This window comes from Engraulis encrasicolus, chromosome 6 (genome assembly GCF_034702125.1).
Source record: "Engraulis encrasicolus isolate BLACKSEA-1 chromosome 6, IST_EnEncr_1.0, whole genome shotgun sequence".
In the NCBI taxonomy this organism is placed as follows: domain Eukaryota; kingdom Metazoa; phylum Chordata; class Actinopteri; order Clupeiformes; family Engraulidae; genus Engraulis; species Engraulis encrasicolus.
In genome coordinates, this window is record NC_085862.1 from 45,271,964 (window position 1) to 45,294,463 (window position 22,500).

The following is a 22,500-nucleotide window of genomic DNA, read 5'->3' on the forward strand; positions in this document are numbered from 1 at the left end:
TGTAATAAAACAGAATAGAATAGAATAGAATAGAATAGAATAGAATAGAATAGAATAGAATAGAATAAAATAGATTAGGTGTTTTATTTGGAAGTGCAACAACATGTACGGTATCGTGTTATGGTTCAGGTTCAGTTACGTCCTTTGGTTAACAAAACAAAATCTGGATGGAAATTAAAGCAATTAAAAGATTCCCTGAGAGAGACATTGCTAGACAACAGGCAACTCAAGCAGACGCTTGGAGCCCGTTGGAGCCCCTAGACCACGTGCACACCCTCCAAAGACTGGTTTCAGACCAATAGATTGAACAATGGATGGACAGACTGACCAATATAGCAGACACACATTTTATCTAACAAGCTCTGAATAAGCCATTCAATTTTAGAAATCAACCGAGGTAGATGGGTTACTTAGTGAAGCCATCTGTGTCAAAAGGAAAACGAAGCAGAGCTTTTACTTTATCTCACACTTGAACCACCTAATAGAGACTATGACTCTTCACATAGCCCGTGACATCCAGGGCAGTAGTAATATGGCCTGGGGCCCTAAGGCTGTGGGCCCCCAGAGAAGGTACATTTCACGACAAATTTGCATCGACAGTGTCATATGGATAACATTTCTACCAACTGTAATGAACCAAAAAGATATATTTTTCAATATGCTATGCCATTGCTATGCCATGGCCAGCGAGCCAGTGTCCTCACCAAGAGGGCAAACTCAGTTCGTTATCGCAATGCCTGCCCAGAGTAAATGACAATAGAACCGAAAACAAGCGATGACAACAACAACGACAACAACAACAACAACAACATCCTCTGGGGCTTTCGGTCCTGGCCCGTAGTCAGATTGAGTCGCCCCGATGCCCTTCAGGCGAACAGGGCTCAACGGAGACGCGATCGATAAGATGATTTTAGGCCATCAACAAAACACGTCTGGGTCTGTTTGTCTGTTGACGAGTCACCGCCAACTAATCAAACATATTGACCTCTGTTAATAGTTTTTCGTGTCCCCTGCTGATCAATGGACTGAATGATGGATGTCAGCATGGTCAGAGGCAGTGGAAGGTCAGGGGAGAGACACGTGGTCTGGCCCTTATTAACACCAAAGTGTTTTCTGTTAATGATGTTTACTTAATTACTTTTGTATGATTACCATGTGTATCTTTAAAAAGACTTCACTTGCTTTTTATTTGTTTATTGTGAGCACATTACCCATGCTTTCCTATGCTTCCTCCATATCAGTGACATCACACTCTCCTCCCTTCTCTTTGCTTTAGAGCTACACAGGCAAGAGACACACACGCACGCACACACACGCACTAACACGTAGGCACACGCACACACACACACACACACACACACACGCACACACGCACGCACACACACACACACACACACACACACACACACACACACACACACACACACACACACACACACATGCACACACGCACGCACACACACACGCACACACACACACACACACACACACACACACACACACACACACACACACACACACACACACACACACACACACACACACACACACACAGACACACACACACACACACACACACGCACGCACACACACACATACACACACACAGGCAGGCAGGCAGGCCGATGATGGAATGAGCCCTGGCCTTCCCCCCAAAATAGAGTGGCCATCTGCCCTGGGCTGCAGGAGACACCTGACAACGCTGCCTGGGGAGGAGATGGAGGGATGCAGGGATGGAGATGTGGAGATGCGGAGAGATGGAGGGATGGAGAGATGGAGAGGTGGAGATGCGGAGAGATGGAGGGATGGAGGGATGGAGAGATGGAGATGCGGAGAGATAGAGAGAGAGGGGGAGGGATGGAGAGATGAAGAGGTGGAGACATGGAGAGAGAGGGGGAGGGATGAAGAGATGGAGAGGTGGAGACATGGAGAGAGAGGGAGGGATGATGGGCTAAAAAAAGTAGAAAGGCAGAGAGATAGGCATGATGGAGAGGTGCAGAAAAATTGAGAGGTGGAGAGATAGAGAGAGAGAAGGAGGTGGAGGATGGGAAAAGTGGGTAGGTGAAAAGATGGAAGAGGTGGAGTTGTGGAGAGATAGAAGGGTGGAGAGATGGAAAAGAGAGAGAGGGTGGGATGAAGAGATGGAAAAGTAGAGAGGTGGCATGATGGGCGTGATGGAGAGGTGCAGAGAAATGGAGAGGTGGAGGGATGGAGAAGTGGTGACGTGGAGTGATGAGAGGATGGGAAAAGTGGGACGGTGAGAAGATGGGAGAGGTGGAGAAGAGGATAGATGGAGAGGAGGAGGAGAGGAGGGGTGGCTCTGTCAGGAATCCTGTTTGGCATTTTAATGGACTCTAAATAAATCCCCCTCTCTCTCCACATGCGGCCTTCAGTTAAACGAGAGATGGATGAGGAGGGTGAGAAAGAGGGGGAAGGACGGAGAGAGAGAGAGGGTTACGAAGAGAGAAAGACAGCAGGAGAGAGGAAGAGAGAAAAACACAATGATGAAGGGAGACAAAGTAAAATGATGGAGAAAAGGCAGAGAAGAAAGGAGGGATGGGGAAAAAAAGGCAAGGATGAAGAAAAAGACAGAGAGTGGAGGAGGGAGGGAGAGGGGATCTGTGAGAAGGTGGAGAGACGAATGGGCAGCTGAACTGACCCGCTAGCACAGCTAGTCTTTTCCACATACAATCCGGCTGAACTGACCCGCTAGCACAGCTAGTCTCTTCCACATACAATCCGGCTGAACTGACCCGCTAGCACAGCTAGTCTCTTCCACATACAATCCGGCTGTGTCGTATGTCCAGCTGAGTGGTGCTGTTAAACCAGCCTGAGGTGAGTTTCTCAAAAGGGAAGTTGTTAGCCTGTGAGCAACTTCGGTAGTTGCCAATGGGAAAATGCATTGAAAGCAATGAAGTAGCTAATGTAGTAAGCAACTTTGGTTTCGAGAAATTCACCCCTGGTTGGAGTTTCCATTACAAGCCGTGTTATCTGGAGTATGGTTGGGGTATGGTAAGCCAGAAAGATGTATGTACTCTATGTGTGTATGAAGATCTATGTACTCTAGAGGGTATATATAGGTTGAGCGACATCAATTTTGAATACTGCAGTGTTGACTTCTGCCTTCGATTTTAATATCAAAGTAATAAAGTGTCAGACTAAAGAGAAGTCCAAGGTAGTTGATTGTGTGGCCGCCATGACTGTTTTTTGATGCACCAGTGAGGATGACTCATGGCAGTGACAGTGACAGTGACTCATGGCAGCATGTGACAGTACCCGCTCAGCTCGGTTCAGCCGTACTTGCCAATCGAAATGCAATAAACGACGGCCGAGTCGAGCCATGTTGGGCTGTATCGAGTAGAAAACAGGCAATGGAAAAGGGCCTAAAGTGTTTCATGAACCGGATGCATACATGTCACACTACAATCTCAGATCCCTCAATGGTACTAATAAGTCTCTACATTTCTCAATGAGAAATAGATTACCTGTCAATCCAATAGGTGGCCTCTCAATCCAATAGATTACCTGTCAATGATCCATACAGGCCAGAAGTACCTCCCAATAAAACAGTCTGTAAGGTCAATAAACACCTTGATTCGTACAGTCTTTTTTATTTCAGATGGGAAAGTCTCTGTGTCAAACAAATTATGCCTTAATGGACCTAAATAGGTATAACTGTAAATGAAATGCATTTGTGAAATTAATTCACTCTGTTAGCTTGTAAAAAAAAGTCTCTAGTTCCAGTCCAATATGATGTGTCATAGCCTACATACAGCAGTGATGATGATGATTTATGAGCATACAACTACACTGGGCAGGACTGTACATCTAATTTAACAAAACTACAGGTTCCCTAATGGATTGTGTTAGCAACTGAAAATCCATTTGGTTTTCCCTTCATTAGGTCCAACAGGGTGAGAAAGCCATACAGTGGAGTGGGCAAGACAACATCTACTTCAACAACATTGAGTACTATGTGAAGGAATTCAGTTCAGAGAGTGAAAAATCCATTTGGTTTTCCCTCCATCAGATCCAACATGGCCCTATTTTGCGTGTCGGAAATGATGTCACCTTTTGGTAACAAATCTGACATTCAGACAAACAACAGAGGCATTAGGGGGATTTTAGACGTCAGCTAATTCGTCAGCGTCGGCCATGGGGACACGTGTCTGTCCGCTTGCACTGATGGAACTCATATGAGCTCTTCACCCCCCCATCTCTCTCTCACTATCTATCTATCTTCCTACCCTATCTACCATCTACCAAGTACTATGTGAAGGAATTCAGTTAGCGATTGAAAATCCATTTGGTTTTCCCTCCATCAGATCCAATATGGCGCTATAACCGTCAACCATTACCTCAACACCTTGAACAGTACAGTACCGTACAGTCTCCCAGTCTCTACAGTAATTGTCAGTGTGTGAAGGAGGGTGTGAGCATGGAGAGAGCTGCTTCCGTTGGCTTCCACAGTGGAACCCAGCAGTGATGGAGGAGAGTGCTGGCCCTCACCATCACATGAACATCTGCTGCCACCATGTTCTCCCCTTGCGTGCAATATGTCACTGTGTTTGCATGGCCAGGCTACATAACAGCACTCATTCTGTCGAGGAGATGAATGTGATGGCACTGTAGTGTACTGTAATCCACCACCAACACCTCCCTTTCACATTATATATTTTGGGACATTTACACCGTGAGCAAATAAGGATATGGAAAAAAGGAAAACACACGTTTGCTATTTTGGTGTATCTGTTTGTGTGTGCCTGTTTGCTTGTGCCTGTGTCATGCAAATACGCTGAGAATCTATTTCACCTCTCTCTCTCTCTTTCTCTCTCTCTCTCTCTCTCTGCTGATGAAATTGTGATTTCAGTGTGATACACTACTACACATTTTTAAACACAGTCGTGTTCTGGTGTTTTTTTTTCATTGGAAGATCTCAGTTATGGGACAGAGCTTAGATAAATCTGCATTTCAGAACCAACATGACGTCAAGTTGATACCAATGTCTAGAAAGAGTAACCCTGAAGGGGCATGGCTTGATGAGAATGTATATGCCAACATGTAATGTATGCTATGCTGAGCGAGTATGCCAATACAGTATGTGAGATTCAGATATCATCAAAGACATTAAAGAAACAAACAAATAAACAAACTAAGGCAGTAAAATAAACAAACAAGCACATAAATATCAAACTTACAACACAGATAAATAAATAAAACATATTACTGTGTGCACGCTTACTCCGCTGTGACATAAGAGCCGTCGTGTAATTAAAAGCAAACAAGCGAATGACTCAGCCGGAGTCTTAAAACTCCCCCATCAGATGCCAAATCCAGCTTTAATTAATTGGGGCTCCTGGAGCAGCGTATTTACATGGCTGATAGAAAGCTAAACCAGCCCTTCCCTCCCTTCTTCCTTCCTTCCACCCCTCCCTCCCTCCTTCCCTCTCTCCTCTTCTCTTCTCCGGTCTAAATTCATCATCCCCTTTCCAGGATTATGGGTTCGCTCACCTCTCCTTGTTTATATCAGCTAAAATACAGACGGGCTCCCTAGCTCTCCTCCCAAAGCCCTTGTAATCCAAATGAGACCCCGTGCATGTAATATGGGCTCGGCTTTGAAGTATAAAGCACAACTTCCTGTGTGGTGCAAAGTGGATAATATACACAAAGCGAAGCCCCACATAGCTTTACCCTATTTAGAGTTTAAAGGAATAGCTTAACCTTGTTTTTTTTCAATTACATGCGTGCTTGAAAGTAGGACGCTTAGGAAACAGCAGAGGCCGTATTCGGGTAGGTCACATCATATACTACAACATACTTCCTCCAAGTCATTTACTAAACCAGCTGAGCAATTAGCACATCTTAAGTCAAGCTGAAGAAGACAAGCTCATTATAAAGAAATTACCACTTTCAGATAAACAGGTAGCACTAATACACCCAAGTGCACGTTTAGTTTCCTCCCTGTTGCCTACACAGTCTGTATTTAAGTGTTCAACAGCTGTTCAGCAATCCGTGCAATGCATACTTTCTAACTTTCCAAACACTCATGTACCCACACAATGCATCCTACCAATGTGTAGTTGTCATTGTCCTTGTATGATGTTTTGACAGAAACATATGTGGCCTATACCATTAATGTTACAGATAGTGTGACGTGTGGTGTCTCCAACTGATAATGATGGGCTGCATGGTCAACGCTGAAACAGTAGTCTTTCTCTATATCAAAGCCCCAAAAGGCCATTTAAATACAATTTTCATAAGACTTTTAAAAACTAGAAAAGTGCCCAGAGAGCACATACCTCCGCCAAGGCATGGCACAATTAGATGATTTACAAAAATAATCACTTTGCAAATATGAATGACTATATTCCTGTGTCAAATTTTCAAAATGACACACTCATGTCAGTTCAGTCATTTGCAAAATCAACCTGCTTTGAAAGCGTGTGATCATGCGCTAATAGAACTGTAGCCTGAAGGTGCCGGTATGCTTGCTGTGAGCTGTAAATTACGCGCGTCACCGCGAGCAACCGGCATCACATGCTTGCTTCAAAAGCAGTTGACCAAGACGCAAAATACTGGCGGACAAACTCAATGAGACGCTCTTAAAAGTTGCTGCCATTGTCGTTTTCATATCAAGCACACGCGTGGAACTGCGCAGTCTATCTTACGATCGCCCCCAGCGAGTTTGAAGATAGCCTATTGCACCTGACGCACGCATTTGGCTGCCGTGTCCAACGCGCGCAAAATTGACATTAAATACGCATGTTAACGCGTTCATGAACGAATCGTGCACGCGCTCGCGTATCTTGCAGCAAGCATACCGGCACCTTAATTAGTGAAGGGAATGTGATGATTTTGACCAACAAAACTGAAACAACCACAGAAGGGTTAGGCCTTTTTTTGCCTACGATGCTATATGCATCATTCTCATACGCCACTGGTTGGTCTTGGCGCTGTCGTTGGCTTAAGCGGCATTTCCTTCCCCGCATTCCTCATGGAAGATCAATATTCACCGTTGTTAATCAGTCCACGGGCATTGCTGTCGGGCTTTGTGGTCCATCTCGCAACTGGGGTTAACTTTAAATTTAGTGAAGGGGGTGTAATGCATTTGACCAGCATTGTGAACTTACACAGCCACAAATTCCATATTTTTTGGCGATGGTAGGCTACCTAATTAATTCGACAGCATTGTCAACCAAAATGATCTGCAGTGGTCACTGTTCATCTCGTAACAGTTCACTTCCACTTCACACATATTTTAGGCAGCGATAATTCGTTTCACAGGATTGTTTGTTAACTTCAACGAGGGTGTAGCCTGGGCTATAGGCTGCCTGCTGATGAGCAACTTTTTAGGTTGATGGCAAGCACTGGTGTTGGAGCTGGCGTCAAAGGAGACAGTCCCTCCCTGTTCCACTGCTTAGAATGGCGCAGGCACACATACTGTATATGGAAAATTCGCCTGGGCTCGGCCATTATGCATGCTGTTGGGCTTTCTGATCCCTGTCCATCTCGCAAACAACTTGGGGTTAACTTTAAATGTAGCGAAGGGGATGTAATGAATTTTACCAGCAATAGGCTCATTCGTGACGAAGCAGTACGATTTTTGCTAGGCAGTGGGCATGTGTACTTTGCCAGTTTGATGAATTCTGGTTAGAATGCCTAGCAAAAATCGTACTGCTTCGTCACAAACGAGCCTATTGTGAACATACAGTAGTAAATTATTTTGGCAACAGTAGCCTATTCGACAGCATTGTGAACCTAAGTCACAGTCCACAACAACATTGTGAACTTACACGATCACATATTCCATATTTTTGAGAACGTAATTAATTCGACAGCATTGTGAACCTAAACGACCTGCGGGGGTGGTCACTGTCCTTCTCGCAACAGCAATGATAACAAATTCCATATTTTTGGCACCGGTGGTAATTCATTTGACAGGATTGTTTGCTGCCTGCGGATGAAGGGTGCCTGCCGATTAACAACTTTTTAGGTGAAATGCACTTGGTGTTGAGCTGGCGGCAAAGGAGAGAGTCTCTCCCTGTTCCTTATTGTTGTAAGGCGAAGGCACGCCGGTGCTCAGTGCTCTCCGCGGCGCGCGCACCTTGTGGCAGGCAGTGAATGAAATAGCAGCGAACGAACACACAAACACAGACAACACACAAACTCAGGCGATCACATAACCTCCTTGGCGGAGGTAAATATGATTTAAGGACAGCATCTGGAAAATTTGAAATAGATTAATATTATCTGATATAACAGTTGTCTTTCTCCAATTGATGGTGGACGATCTATCAAGTCTTTCATTTTAGCAACAGCTCTGTCCACATGAAACCAGGCCAAAAGTAGGGAAGAAAATGGCCCCTTTTACCAGCAATTGGGGATAATGGAAAAATGATAAAACTAGGGTAGATATGTCGAAAACGAATGTCGATGTCGATGTGAAAACGATGTCGAATGTCGAGAGTCGAAAACACCATAATAGAGGTAAGCCAGGGTGATGTAAAAGGTCCATAAGACGCAAAAAGCGTTTTGTATTCGAAAAGACATGTTCTTACCTTGTGTCGACACTTCAGGACCACGCCATAGGCTCCTGAGGGAAATAAGAGGGGAAAGAAAGTGCAAATAAATTCATCAGCAGTCCAATCACACGTTCCCATAACCAGACCACATTCTCCATGCAAATCACACACTGTGTAAAAATTTGACAGGGTTGAGGGTTATTCGCACTTTTCACATTCTCAAGCAGCGCACAGCATGTACAATGAGGAAACTCAATTATTAACGTGTCCGCTTTTGGGGGGAAAGTGAGAAAAAACGCATCATCATGCATTGCAATCACGTTTATGCATTTTCTTTTTTTCTTTCTTTCTTTCTTTTTTTCTTTTTTTCTTTCTTTCTTTCTTTCTTTCCCCCTACCCGTCTTTTAATTTCCTGTTGGTATTGTGCGAATGGACAGCCATCGGAAACACAGATGACAAGGGCCTAATTTGCATGTCGGAAACCATGTCACCTTTTGGTGACAAGTCTGACATTCAGACAAACAACAGAGGCATTAGGGGGATTTTTTTGACGTTAGCTATTTCGTCAGCGACGGCCGTGGGGCCGCGTGTCTGTCCGGATGCACTGGTGGAATTCATATGAGCTCTTCATCCCTCTCTCTCTCTCTGTGTCTCTCTCTCTATCTTTCTCTCTAGGTCTCTCTCTCTCTCTCTCTCTGCAAAAACAAAGAACACTGTTCAGGAGAAAAAAACATGTTCTGTCTCTGATGAAGCTTAATAAGGCACATCAGGCGGATTCAATTGAACAAATTTCCTCAATCCTCTGATGGTTTAAGAGGTGCCCTTGAAGCGTCCATTGAGGTTTGAGGGAGGAAGAGATGTCTGTGTTTTGAGGACAAGATTACTGACAAAACATGGTGCGACATGAATCTGCTCCTTTGGTTTCCAAGACAGCCAAACTCTCTACAGTACAATGGATTTAACACGAAATAGATCCAAAGGGATTTTCATCTTAGTGTTTCTCAACAGGGGCTCTAAAGCCCCTCAGGGGATGTTGGGGAGCCCACGAGGGGCGTTGAGAAGGAGACATCTGAGAGAGAGGGGACACTCTGTTGCCATTGAGGGGCATTAGCCTGTTTTATTTTTGAATACTAAGGGGGCGTTAGCAGGCTTGATGATGAGATCCACATGGCATTGGGAGTCATGATAAGATCAAGGGGTGTTTATTCAAAAAAGGTTCAGAACCACTGGCATAGCTGAAGGTATAGCCTGATCATGTGTGCCATTCTGCCAGTGGAACACTGTAATAGTCATTGAAAAGACTTCACTACCATAGTACTACACTATCACAATATGGCACAGGACCACTGCGGGGCCATGTCTTTTTTTCAATGGTAATGACCAAGTGTTGTTTTATGGGTTTTTTTAGAGCTTTTTCGCCTTTATTTCTGACAGAACAGTGGAGGAGAGACCGGAAATGAGTGGGGAGAGAGAGACGGGGAAGGATCAGCAAATGACCAGGGCCGGAATTGAACCTGGGTCGCCGGCGTAGTAACCCAGTTCCAACGCAAACATTGTTAGCCTACTGTAGGCAGGCACCCCTCAAGCCTTAGCCATGGGCCATAACCCATAATCCAGCTGCAATCCTACTAAATACAGTGCACCTGTAAGTGTTGACTTTACTATATTCAAATAGTGCTCCTCAGTGGGGCTAAGGGCACCAATTCCCCCCGACAAAATGCTTTGGGCAATTAAACACTGCCATTTGAACTAAAAACGCCATTAGAGGAAGTGACAAGGAGATAAATGATGACTAATCGACGCCGTGCCTTATTAGCGGGTCAATCAAACACCTATGCAGGCAAACACGACTGGTGTTAATTAATGTGTCGGGCGCTAATTGCTTTATTATAGGTTCTGGAACAAATCAATATCCGGTGGTGCTGTGCTTAACGGCAGAGAAAGGCCATCAGATTACATGGCAGCCAGACACAAGCGGTATGGCTGGGGAGAAGCGGCTAGCATGGGGAGGGGAGGTAGCGTAGTAGAATGACAAACATTCATTTCTTAATTCTCTGTCCGATAACATGGTGCCCTGACCAGCAGAGACAGCGAGAGAGAGAGAGAGAGAGAGACAGAGAGAGAGAGAGAGAGAGAGAGAGAGAGAGAGAGAGAGAGAGAGAGAGAGAGAGAGAGAGAGAGAGAGAGAGAGAACGTCTATAATGACCTCCGTCATGTACACATACTGTGTGAGTGTGGGATGATGGGGAGTGCAAGGTCAGGCGTGTGGATGTGCATGTTTGAGCATGGATGTGTGTGTGCATGTGTGCACAGGCATGTGTGTAATCATACGTGTGAATTAGCTTGTGAGTGTGTGCGTGTGAGTACATGCATGTCTACATGTTCGAGCATGTACTAGGTATTCTGTGTGTGTGTGTGTGTGTGTGTGTGTGTGTGTGTGTGTGTGTGTGTGTGTGTGTGTGTGTGTGTGTGTGTGTGTGTGTGTGTGTGTGTGTGTGTGTGTGTGTGTGTGCGCGCGCGCGCGCGCGCGTACATGTGTATGTGTACTACGGCACATGTAAGCGTTGCTGAGCCGGGTGGTAGAGGCTGTGAGTTTAAGTAGGGCAGGGCACTCAGCGGGGTGATGGCATGGGGGGCCTGGCAGCGGACCCGGATTGCCATCAGCTCTGGTGTGAGGCTCGGGACAGGGGAGCTAGGGGAGCAGCTCCTCCACCAATCCTCTCTGCCTCTCCGCCGAAAATCAGCCAATCAGCACCAGGCTTCAGCAGACCCCACGAGACTGGCTCTTCAAACAGCCCAGGGGATGTTATGGGGGTTCAGAGATAACTATACGGATTCCAAGGGTAGAGGAGGTAGATTGGGGACATATAAGTGCCTTCAGCCTTTTCAAATGGATATGCCAATAATGACATTACACACGCATGGCAAATACAGACATTTACGTAAGTCATAGAGGCATAGAGGTAGAAAATAACACTAGAGGTGACCCCGCCCCCCTTTTTATGGCAATCTGTAGTGGCCATTATCTGTAGGTAGATCAGAGAAATGGAAATTAACGGAGAACGAGGCTCACCTCTGTCAAAAATGGCTTAATCATGTGAAAATGTCCATCAACACACTATACAAGGACAATAGTTGAAGTGTGTTGCTAACTATGTTCATAAAATATATTATTTGATTTTTCAATGTATTTTATCGACTCATATGATTTAAGGAGATATTTAGCCTGACATTTCAAATCTGGTCTTTGATTAATGTGTTACTTCATATTCACACAGTTTTAGTCAATTTTTTGACAGGGGTGGGCGTGTTCTCCATTGACTTGCATTGCCTGAAGGTACCTACACTACCTACGGAAGTTGGGAAGCTCCATCTGCCATTTCCCAGTGCTGTCGCAAATTGCTGTGTCCTCTCTAGTGTTATTTTCTACCTCTATGCATAGAGGTGTCAAACATGTAATAGAATAGCAATTAGGGCATGTTGTAAATCCAAGTGCCTAAGTCCAGAGTAACTGTCTGAAACGTAGTCAAGTCAAGTCAAGTCAAAGTTTATTTATAGAGCACTTTAAAATACAACAAGATAGCTGACCAAAGTGCTGGACAGGCAGATAAAAGGACTTGAGGACCCCTTAAGACACACAAAGACAACAACAAAAATAAATAAAAATAAACATAGAAACAGTGTAATCTTTGAGGCACTTAAAAACAATAATAACCAATGGAAAGTGCATATATACAAGAAGTGTCAGAAAAATAAAAATAAAAAAGAGGCTAATTAGGTGCCAATAAATATGCTAAAACTACAGAGGGCTCATGTAACAAATTAGAAGAAGGGCAAATAATAAGTAAAACACTAGATAAGAAAAACTAGGAAGTTTATAGAGAGTTAAAAGCTAAGGCATAAAAATGTGTCTTAAGATGGTTTTTAAAAACCGATAGGGATGGGGCCGAACATATGTGGGCTGGGAGCTCATTCCAGAGTTTTGGGCCTGTGACGTACACAGTAAAAAAAGAACAGTTGTTTTTACGGTGAATTGCTGGCAGCAGTGGTTGCCAAAGTCTACCTTTAAACAAATAACGGTATATTTCCTTTTTACATTTTACGGTAAAATTATGGCAGCAGTGGTTGCCAAAGCCTACCGTTAGATAAATAACGGTATTATTTTTTTTATACATTTTACGGTAAAATTATGGCAGCAGTGGTTGCCAAAACGTACCGTTAAATAAATTACGGTAACTGATTGGACTGATTATACTCAGGTGAGTCCAATTATGGAGTTGCAATCACAGACAACTGATTGGACTGATTCTACTCATTGGAGTCCAATAAACATCAACTTAATTAGATACCTAAATAAATGCCCAATTGCCAGATTGTCTAGTGCAGGCAGGTGGACCAGTCTAGTATCATCAATGAAGGGTATGGAAATCCATTCTTTATTTTAAAAGGGCCTGAAAATAACCTTAAGGAAAATGAAGGCCAAAGCTAGCGGGGCAAGCAAGCTAACAAACAAGCTAGTTAGCAAGCCATGCAGCCACCCTTACAACGTGACCTGCTAGCCGGGCCGGCCAGGCCGGGCCAGGCCAGGCCAGGTGAGGGCAGGCCAGCCGGTCAGCCGGCCTTACAGCCAGCCGGCCACCTAGCTACTGTAGCTAGCAACCAGTGAGCAGTACAATGCAACAGTCCCTGTTTAAATACATGTTCAAGTGAACCATGTGACCCGAGTGATGAAGCATTTGGCAGGTGCAGGCAGTAAGTTAATCATTGCATGACAGCCCTTACCACTCAGGTGAGGTCAGGAATTGATTGATAGATTGATTTGGATGGGGTAGAATGACAGTTTCAAATAGACTGGGCTACTTCTAAGAGACTGAATCAAGGGATTACTGTCCCAGGTAGACTTTTTCAGATTATACTAGCCTATAGGTATATTTTACACATTAAATGAGGCTAAACTGTAGGCTGCTACCGGATAAATAATAAGTTACAGTGAATTACTGCAAAATGTGCAAACTGTTGCCATTTGCAGTCCTTAACTGTTGCACAGTTTATTCAGTTGCCAGCTTCATTGTTGTCCAATCTACAACGTGGAGGCACCTGGAGCCAAGCAGACAGGATATATGTTTTCTGTGGAGTAATTAATATTTAATTCATTATAACCTCCATTGCTTTCTGTTGGGTAGGAGGAATGCAAAAAATATATTCTGAATTTTGAAGAGGTTTACTGTGTCAATTTGCCTCTCAATCGAAAACTCTGATGGCAAAGCCTCAAAGTCCAATAAGGGAAAAAATTATTGCGGTGGAGAATTTTTCGGAGGATGAACTAGAACACATGCAGAGGGTTGTACTCTAAGTTAATACTCATTGATGGCTACTAATCAAATAGCGTGTTGACATCAAACTCTGCCTGTTACAACCAGCCTATCAGTGGTTTGACAAGTTACACCTGGAACAAGTGCAATCACAAGAGATCTATTGGACTAAAAGAGGACAAAAAGCCTAACACGACCAGAAAGAGCACCTACTTTTTGTAGTATACACAATGTGAAGAAAAGCAGAACAGAGTTCTTTGTCTGTTGGTTCACAATATGGTTCACTAACAGAGGATTGAGTTTGGTTCACTTATAGGGGACTCAACAAAAATGGCTGCTCATGTTGCCAAAACATTTGAAAATTGGGGAGGCATGTTTTCATAACTCTCTAGGGAGTTAAACATTAAGTCTCTAGCTCTCTTAGCTCAACAACTCGGATCCAGAGGAGTCAAATAACACTCTGTAGTGTTGCTGCAACTCTTGATGTTTAGATTTTGGCTGAACACCAGTCTAACTCTGATCAATCTAACTCTGACAAATTTGCTGTGCACATATGTGTACACCAGTGAAAAATAAAGTCATGTACCGTTTCTTGACTACTTCATCTTCACTTAACGGTATTTTCCAATATTTTCTTTTCAGTGAACAGTTCAGTATTTTCTACATATTGACACCAGTGAAAAATAAAGTTATGTACCGTTTCTTGACTACTTCATCTCACTTAACGGTATTTTCCAATATCTTCGTTTACAGAGAACAGTCCAGTATTTTCTACATATGACACCTGTCAAAAATAAAGTTATGTAGTGCTTTTTGACTAAATAGTAGCTTGCCATATTTAGTACAGAGATAAACTGTTTTACATTTTACGGTCACTGACTGTTGCAATTTGACAGTTTTTTGCCGTAATTTCAACGGCATTTTTTACAGTGTAGTCAAGGAGTCAGGGGTGTTGTTCATTGGGAGTAAAGTGTCACTGAGTCACCAGGGCCCCATGTATGTAGGGCGCCCAGACACAGTCCAATTTATGAAAATATATGGCTCTACATAGGGCCCAATTTTTGCTGCTACTACGCCCCTGCAAGAAGTACAAAATGGCTGTCCTCGCTATAGCTCTTCAATCACCCGGCTCCTCATCTTGGTCATTTTCCCACAGTCATCATTACACAGTGGGACTAGGAGCTACGGTGTAAAGGACATGGCATGTATTTCTTTCCTCCGGCATTTTTTGTGTTCTCACCAGGCAAAGCAGTTTGTGACTTTAAGGTTATTGCTAGGAGAGAAAAAAAAAATATATACAAATACTAATAATAATTCAGCTCGGCCTGGCGGAAAAAGAAAAAAGACAGGGTGTGCTGAAAATCGCAACAGCACATTACAGGACTTCTGAACTCTAAGTAATGTGTACTTCAACAACCTGCAGAAGCTTGAAAGTACAGTACAGGTACTGCTTTCAAACTAGCCCTGTAACCATAGCTGTTCTCTGTTGGTGAGAACAATCCTTCTGACCTGTATAGATTGAATGAAGACAAAAATGTTGTGTCAGTGTTGCTTTAGGTAAATACACACACATGTCTCGTTGGGATGCTGTGTGTAGAGGCTGCTGTGTCTACTCAGTGGTTAATTGGAGATGCTGAAGTACCAGAGAGTGACAGTGTAATCAGGCCACCCTGAGTGACACACCACAGATCCATTTCTTACACCCCGTCACCCCCTGTCCTCCTTCCCCTTAAACAGATACTGGGCTGTGAAATCAAATTTGGAACATTAAAAGGACACGGCAGATTGCAGTATGTGTGGTGAGGAGGGATCTGGGCCGGCGCTCCAAAGTACACCCTTTAAAGCCTTTGGTGGAAAACACTGCAAATGTTAGTGAATGGGACGTTCAAAAAATACCAAAGATAGGCCTACCGTTTTAGATGATGGCTAGTCCAGGATTGCTCCTCACTACACATACTCGTCTTGTCTTTTTAATGATTTTTACAACGATATTTTGATTTTTACACATAGTATCCTTTTCAGCTGTTTACAAACGTCCAAACTCACTACTTATAAGTGATTTCAGTCAATAGAATCTTCATGCACTGTATTCCAATGATGCGAGGCCAGAGGCTATGAGAGGAGCACAAGTAATCGTTGTTGCAGGCTACGAGTTCAAAACATTTTCACTTGTGTGTGGCTAAGTGAGAAGCAAGTAGCAAGTATTGAGTAGGGATGCGAGCAGTGGACATACCCACCCCTCTCCCTCAGTGGACATACCCACCCCTCTCCCTCTTTAATATTTGAACTTTTGTGTGAGTGAGTAAGTGAGAAGCGAGTGGCGAGTAGTGATGTGAGAGGACAAACTGCACCCCTCTCCCTCCGACTCCGACTTCCTCTTCTGCCACGCCAGCAGGCCTGGCTGTCAGCCTGTGTGCTGCTCACTCCATCAGAGCTGCTAATGGCCAACTTAATGTACTTTAACTGCAAAACGATCATTGGGCTTTTTCATGCTGCATTTAGCTGAGTGGAGCAGGAGAGAAGGAATCAAACATAGATGGGGGGGGGGGGGGGGCAGTCAAGTTGCAGGGCATGCTCACTTCATGAAGCGTGTCTGTGTGTGGGGGGGTGGGGGATGTTTGTGTGTGTGTGTGTGTGTGTGTGTGTGTGTGTGTGTGTGTGTGTGTGTGTGTGTGTGTGTGTGTGTGTGTGTGTGTGTGTGTGTGTGTGTGTGTGTGTGTGTGTGGTCCTTGTAGGAGTTTAAATCCTTGCATGTGTTTGTATTATGTTTGTCTGTATGCTGTATGCCTGTACTGTGTGTCTGTACCGTGTGTGTGCGTGCATGTGTGTGTGTGTGCGTGTATGCGTCTGTGTGTGTCAAGTGACTGTCCATCCAAGTGTGTATTTATGTATATGTGTTCCTGTCTGAGTGCTCCACTCGTGGTGCAGCGAGGGCCAGTTTGGTCTGAAGAGTGGACTGCAGTCAATCAATTATTTGAGCTGTTTGGAGTGGAGAGGGGAGAGGAAATCTTCAACTGCATACTGGAGAAGCAGTAACGTTACGGTCAGGGCTGAGATCAACACAGTCTGAGCTTCATTTTTATATTGGGTAGAGAAAAAGATGTATATTCTAAAAAAAGGCCTCTGCATTTTATTGGTCAAGAATATCGTGATGTCGCATTTCATGTTTTTAAACACAGATTTTTTTGCATTGAGTGCAGAGACTGAGACAGGAAAAAATGTGAAAAAATGAATCTTATAAATTCTTTAAAGAAACAAGACAGATTTTGAAATGAGAGAAAGAGAAAATGATTGGAAAAGAAGAAAAACTGCTTTAAAAAACAAGTATTTTATTGGTAAAGAAACAACCTTGCTTGCAATACTTCTGACAGTGAAGGTTTTTTTCATATGGGCCAAAGAGAAAGAGAAAGAGTAGGACAAACCACACATCACCTTTTAAAACCTTTGATATAGAAACAATTTTCAATCTTACAATCGTTCTCAACCATCTGACTGTAAACCCTCTTTTTAGATGGAGCACAAACAAAGAGTGCCTGGAGCAGAGTGTTCACATACTGTACTCACTCTCTTTTCTCCTCTCTTCAGAAATGTTACTTTCTGTTGTGTCACACTAATTGGTTGAAATTGATCTGTCATTTTTAAACAAAAAATAGTACTAACCCATGACCTTGTGATGATGTCACTTCATATTCATCATGGTGTACTTTTTGCCAAATCAGTTGTTCAGTTGTCAGTAGATGCAGCTGCACAATGGTAATATATTTTGAAATGTTCTCATTATGGGCGAATTATGTGCTGCTAAAATAACACTAGCACTTGAACGTATGCGGTCTCCTGCCTACACTTTCATCCACAGCTGAAGTGCCCTTGAGCAAGGCACCTCACCCCGTATTGCTCTAGGGACTGTTGCCTAATAAACTGTACCTAAATCCCTGTAAGTCGCTTTCGGCAAAAAAAGTGTCATCTAAAAGACTAAGTGAAGTACTTGCCTGATTTCCCTTATTCACTCTCCTACTGAGAAGGGCATCTCCATCGCAGGTCCTTACACCTACTTCTGATCAGTGCAGGCGATCCCAGGGTCAGCCAGTCAAAACAACATGACTCTAAAGTCATATCTGATGTTAACGTCAGGTTGTGCTGCACAGATAGACATAGTCACAACATACAGTATCTCACATAGCAATGCTTTGAAAATATGGATGAGCAATGGCAGTGTCAGCTCACAGAGGCATGGAACCTATACTGTACTATGGACCATTGACATGCACAGATAGCGCTGAGGTGCCTGCTGCTTTGCCCTACTGGACTAATAGTGTCCTTTTTGAGCGTTCGTTTTTTGAAAAAAAAAATTATCACAGTGTACTGTGGTCCATGTTAACATAGTCATCTACAAATGCTTCTGGATCGAGAGCATGTGACAGTAGTGCCCCAATACTATATATATAGCCTCAATAGCCTAGTAAGGCAGCCGGAAGCTCCACATGCCCCCCTGCCCTCCCTCAAGCACCTGCCCCACAAAATGTCTGTCCACGCCACTGCTATGGACTATGCGGAAGCTAAATCAGGTCTCTATGATGTTCATTAATGATCTACAGCAACTTTGTCTGCCCACCTTCCTCTACACTGTAAAAAATGCCGTTGAAATTGCGGCAAAAAACTGTCAAATTGCAACAGTCAGTGACCGTAAAATGTAAAACAGTTTATCTCTGTACTAAATATGGCAAGCTACTATTTAGTCAAAAAGCACTACATAACTTTATTTTTGACAGGTGTCATATGTAGAAAATACTGGACTGTTCTCTGTAAACGAAGATATTGGAAAATACCGTTAAGTGAGATGAAGTAGTCAAGAAACGGTACATAACTTTATTTTTCACTGGTGTCAATATGTAGAAAATACTGAACTGTTCACTGAAAAGAAAATATTGGAAAATACCGTTAAGTGAAGATGAAGTAGTCAAGAAACGGTACATGACTTTATTTTTCACTGGTGTACACATATGTGCACAGCAAATTTGTCAGAGTTAGATTGATCAGAGTTAGACTGGTGTTCAGCCAAAATCTAAACATCAAGAGTTGCAGCAACACTACAGAGTGTTATTTGACTCCTCTGGATCCGAGTTGTTGAGCTAAGAGAGCTAGAGACTTAATGTTTAACTCCCTAGAGAGTTATGAAAACATGCCTCCCCAATTTTCAAATGTTTTGGCAACATGAGCAGCCATTTTTGTTGAGTCCCCTATAAGTGAACCAAACTCAATCCTCTGTTAGTGAACCAAATTGTGAACCAACAGACAAAGAACTCTGTTCTGCTTTTCTTCACATTGTGTATACTACAAAAAGTAGGTGCTCTTTCTGGTCGTGTTAGGCTTTTTGTCCTCTTTTAGTCCAATAGATCTCTTGTGATTGCACTTGTTCCAGGTGTAACTTGTCAAACCACTGATAGGCTGGTTGTAACAGGCAGAGTTTGATGTCAACACGCTATTTGATTAGTAGCCATCAATGAGTATTAACTTAGAGTACAACCCTCTGCATGTGTTCTAGTTCATCCTGCGAAAAATTCTCCACCGCAATAATTTTTTCCCTTATTGGACTTTGAGGCTTTGCCATCAGAGTTTTCGATTGAGAGGCAAATTGACACAGTAAACCTCTTCAAAATTCAGAATATATTTTTTGCATTCCTCCTACCCAACAGAAAGCAATGGAGGTTATAATGAATTAAATATTAATTACTCCACAGAAAACATATTGCCTGTCTGCTTGGCTCCAGGTGCCTCCACGTTGTAGATTGGACAACAATGAAGCTGGCAACTGAATAAACTGTGCAACAGTTAAGGACTGCAAATGGCAACAGTTTGCACATTTTGCAGTAATTCACTGTAACTTATTATTTCTCCGGTAGCAGCCTACAGTTTAGCCTCATTTAATGTGTAAAATATACCTATAGGCTAGTATAATCTGAAAAAGTCTACCTGGGACAGTAATCCCTTGATTCAGTCTCTTAGAAGTAGCCCAGTCTATTTGAAACTGTCATTCTACCCCATCCAAATCAATCTATCAATCAATTCCTGACCTCACCTGAGTGGTAAGGGCTGTCATGCAATGATTAACTTACTGCCTGCACCTGCCAAATGCTTCATCACTCGGGTCACATGGTTCACTTGAACATGTATTTAAACAGGGACTGTTGCATTGTACTGCTCACTGGTTGCTAGCTAGCTAGGTGGCTGGCTGGCTGTAAGGCCGGCTGGCCGGCTGGCCTGCCCTCACCTGGCCTGGCCTGGCCCGGCCTGGCCGGCCCGGTTAGCAGGTCACGTTGTAAGGGTGGCTGCATGGCTTGCTAACTAGCTTGTTTGTTAGCTTGCTTGCCCCGCTAGCTTTGGCCTTCATTTTCCTTAAGGTTATTTTCAGGCCCTTTTAAAATAAAGAATGGATTTGCATACCCTTCATTGATGATACTAGACTGGTCCACCTGCCTGCACTAGACAATCTGGCAATTGGGCATTTATTTAGGTATCTAATTAAGTTGATGTTTATTGGACTCCAATGAGTAGAATCAGTCCAATCAGTTGTCTGTGATTGCAACTCCATAATTGGACTCACCTGAGTATAATCAGTCCAATCAGTTACCGTAATTTATTTAACGGTACGTTTTGGCAACCACTGCTGCCATAATTTTACCGTAAAATGTAAACAAAAAATAATACCGTTATTTATCTAACGGTAGGCTTTGGCAACCACTGCTGCCATAATTTTACCGTAAAATGTAAAAAGGAAATATACCGTTATTTGTTTAAAGGTAGACTTTGGCAACCACTGCTGCCAGCAATTCACCGTAAAAACAACTGTTCTTATTTTACTGTGTACTTCTAAGTCCAGTCAAGAGAGGACACACAATGACACGCACACACACAACTATCAGCAGACATGATTACAATTACACGGCAAGAGACAGTGGCAGTGGCAGCAGCAGCAGCAGCACCTCGGAGGAAGCCAAGAAGGCTTTCAGCACGGCTATAAATAACGTTCCTTAGCGCAAATAAAGCAGATTTATTAGTCATAGGCAGCCACAGACACAGTCCAGAGGTGTATAGAAAAAAGATGGCGGCGGTGGTGGTGATGGTGGTGATGAATGACTGTGCTATTTGCCTGTCCTTGTTATATAGTGTGCATTAGAGCCATCTTGAGTGTGTCTTGTCTTGTCTGCAGGTTTGAAGGCAGTTTATGATGAGACGAGAGTGGACTTGGTAGTTGGTACACCCTGTAGATGGCAGGTGTATTACAAAGTCAAAGAAATTCCTTCGAAAGTTCTTTGTTGCAAATGTGCAACAGTGATCCACTTTGAAACATGGAAGGCGGGACTTTTTATTTTCATGGGATGCAAATGCAATAGCTATATTTTATGAGCCGTTGTCAGCCGAAGCCTGATACAAGTGATACACAGTTTTTTTTACAATTCCATCTAATGGTTCCATCTATTAAAATGGGAAAGTCATAACAGACCTGCCAGGATTTCTGTCGGCCCCATATACTGTGTAAGACAACCAACAGATTGCTCTATCCACAGACAGGAGTCTCTTTAAAATTGTAAAGGGCATGGTGTAACTCCAAGCCCTGTGAATGATAATTATTACAGCAGCGCTATGCAAAATTGCAGTGAAGAAGGGGTATGTACTATTCTATCTTTCCAATGGAGAGCCATCTTGAGTGTGTCATATCTGCACTTTCAGGGGTGTGTTGTATATGATGTGACAAGAGCATAGACGATACACCAAGGTGGGACCTGTCATGCACTACAAATTAAAAGTTCAGCAAAACACCTACACCAAAATCCCTTACTATTAAGACACGGCATTACACATGTGCTGTAAATAGAATGGCAATAACCAAGTCATAGTGCATTACTAAAGGCCCAGTAGTACTATGGTAGTTAACATTTCGATCACTATTACAGCGTTCCACTGGTGGAAAGGTGTGCATTATGGGGCAAACGTACAAAAAACGGGGAGGCAGGTCTCTTAAAAAGCTAGGGGACATGATTTGCCTCCGAGCGTCCTCAACCAGGTATGTGATCAGGTTAGAATAAATCCTGTGCAAAATGGCAACAAAGGGAAGGAAGTAGGGCGTCTGGTAAGGTAGTGAATTTGAAGCAAGCCAGCATGGAGCCAACATGGTGCCTATTGGAATGGGACTTTCTGGCTCTAGTCTTCTTCCTGTTCGTGTAAGTCAGTGGTTCTCAACCTTTTTCGAAGAAATGCCCACCTGACCTTCCAAGCATGCCAACGACCCCCACAGAACAGTATGATATTAAAGATTATGAAAAAAATCACAGTCCAATAATAACATTAACTTTAAATGCACTCAGAGAGTGCAGACCCCAGACAAGGAAGCTGTTTGATAGAACATTTGACTATGTTACATCCTATTTTTATTTCGTGTAAGTCTTTCTGCCTTATTTTCGTGGATTTAGAAACTGGATTGTCAAAATTCGCCCTGTACCGCAATTCGATTTCAATCTCAATCTTACCATTAACACACACACACACACACACACACACACACACACACACACACACACACACACACACACACACACACACACATTTACCATTTACACACAAACACACACACACACACACATTTGCCATTTACACACACAAACACACAC

The 22,500-nt window shown here is 43.3% G+C and overlaps 1 protein-coding gene across 2 annotated transcripts in view; it reads right to left on the reverse strand.

Moving 5' to 3' along the window:
• The window catches only part of LOC134451355 (cyclin-dependent kinase-like 5), a 147,609-nt gene that overhangs the window by 108,201 nt on the left and 16,908 nt on the right, over positions 1-22,500 (reverse strand). For both annotated transcript variants that reach the window (XM_063201765.1, XM_063201766.1), the window contains exon 3: positions 8,559-8,593. In XM_063201765.1, coding sequence (XP_063057835.1) covers positions 8,559-8,593 — 35 coding nt within the window. The remainder of the gene's footprint in view (positions 1-8,558; positions 8,594-22,500) is intronic.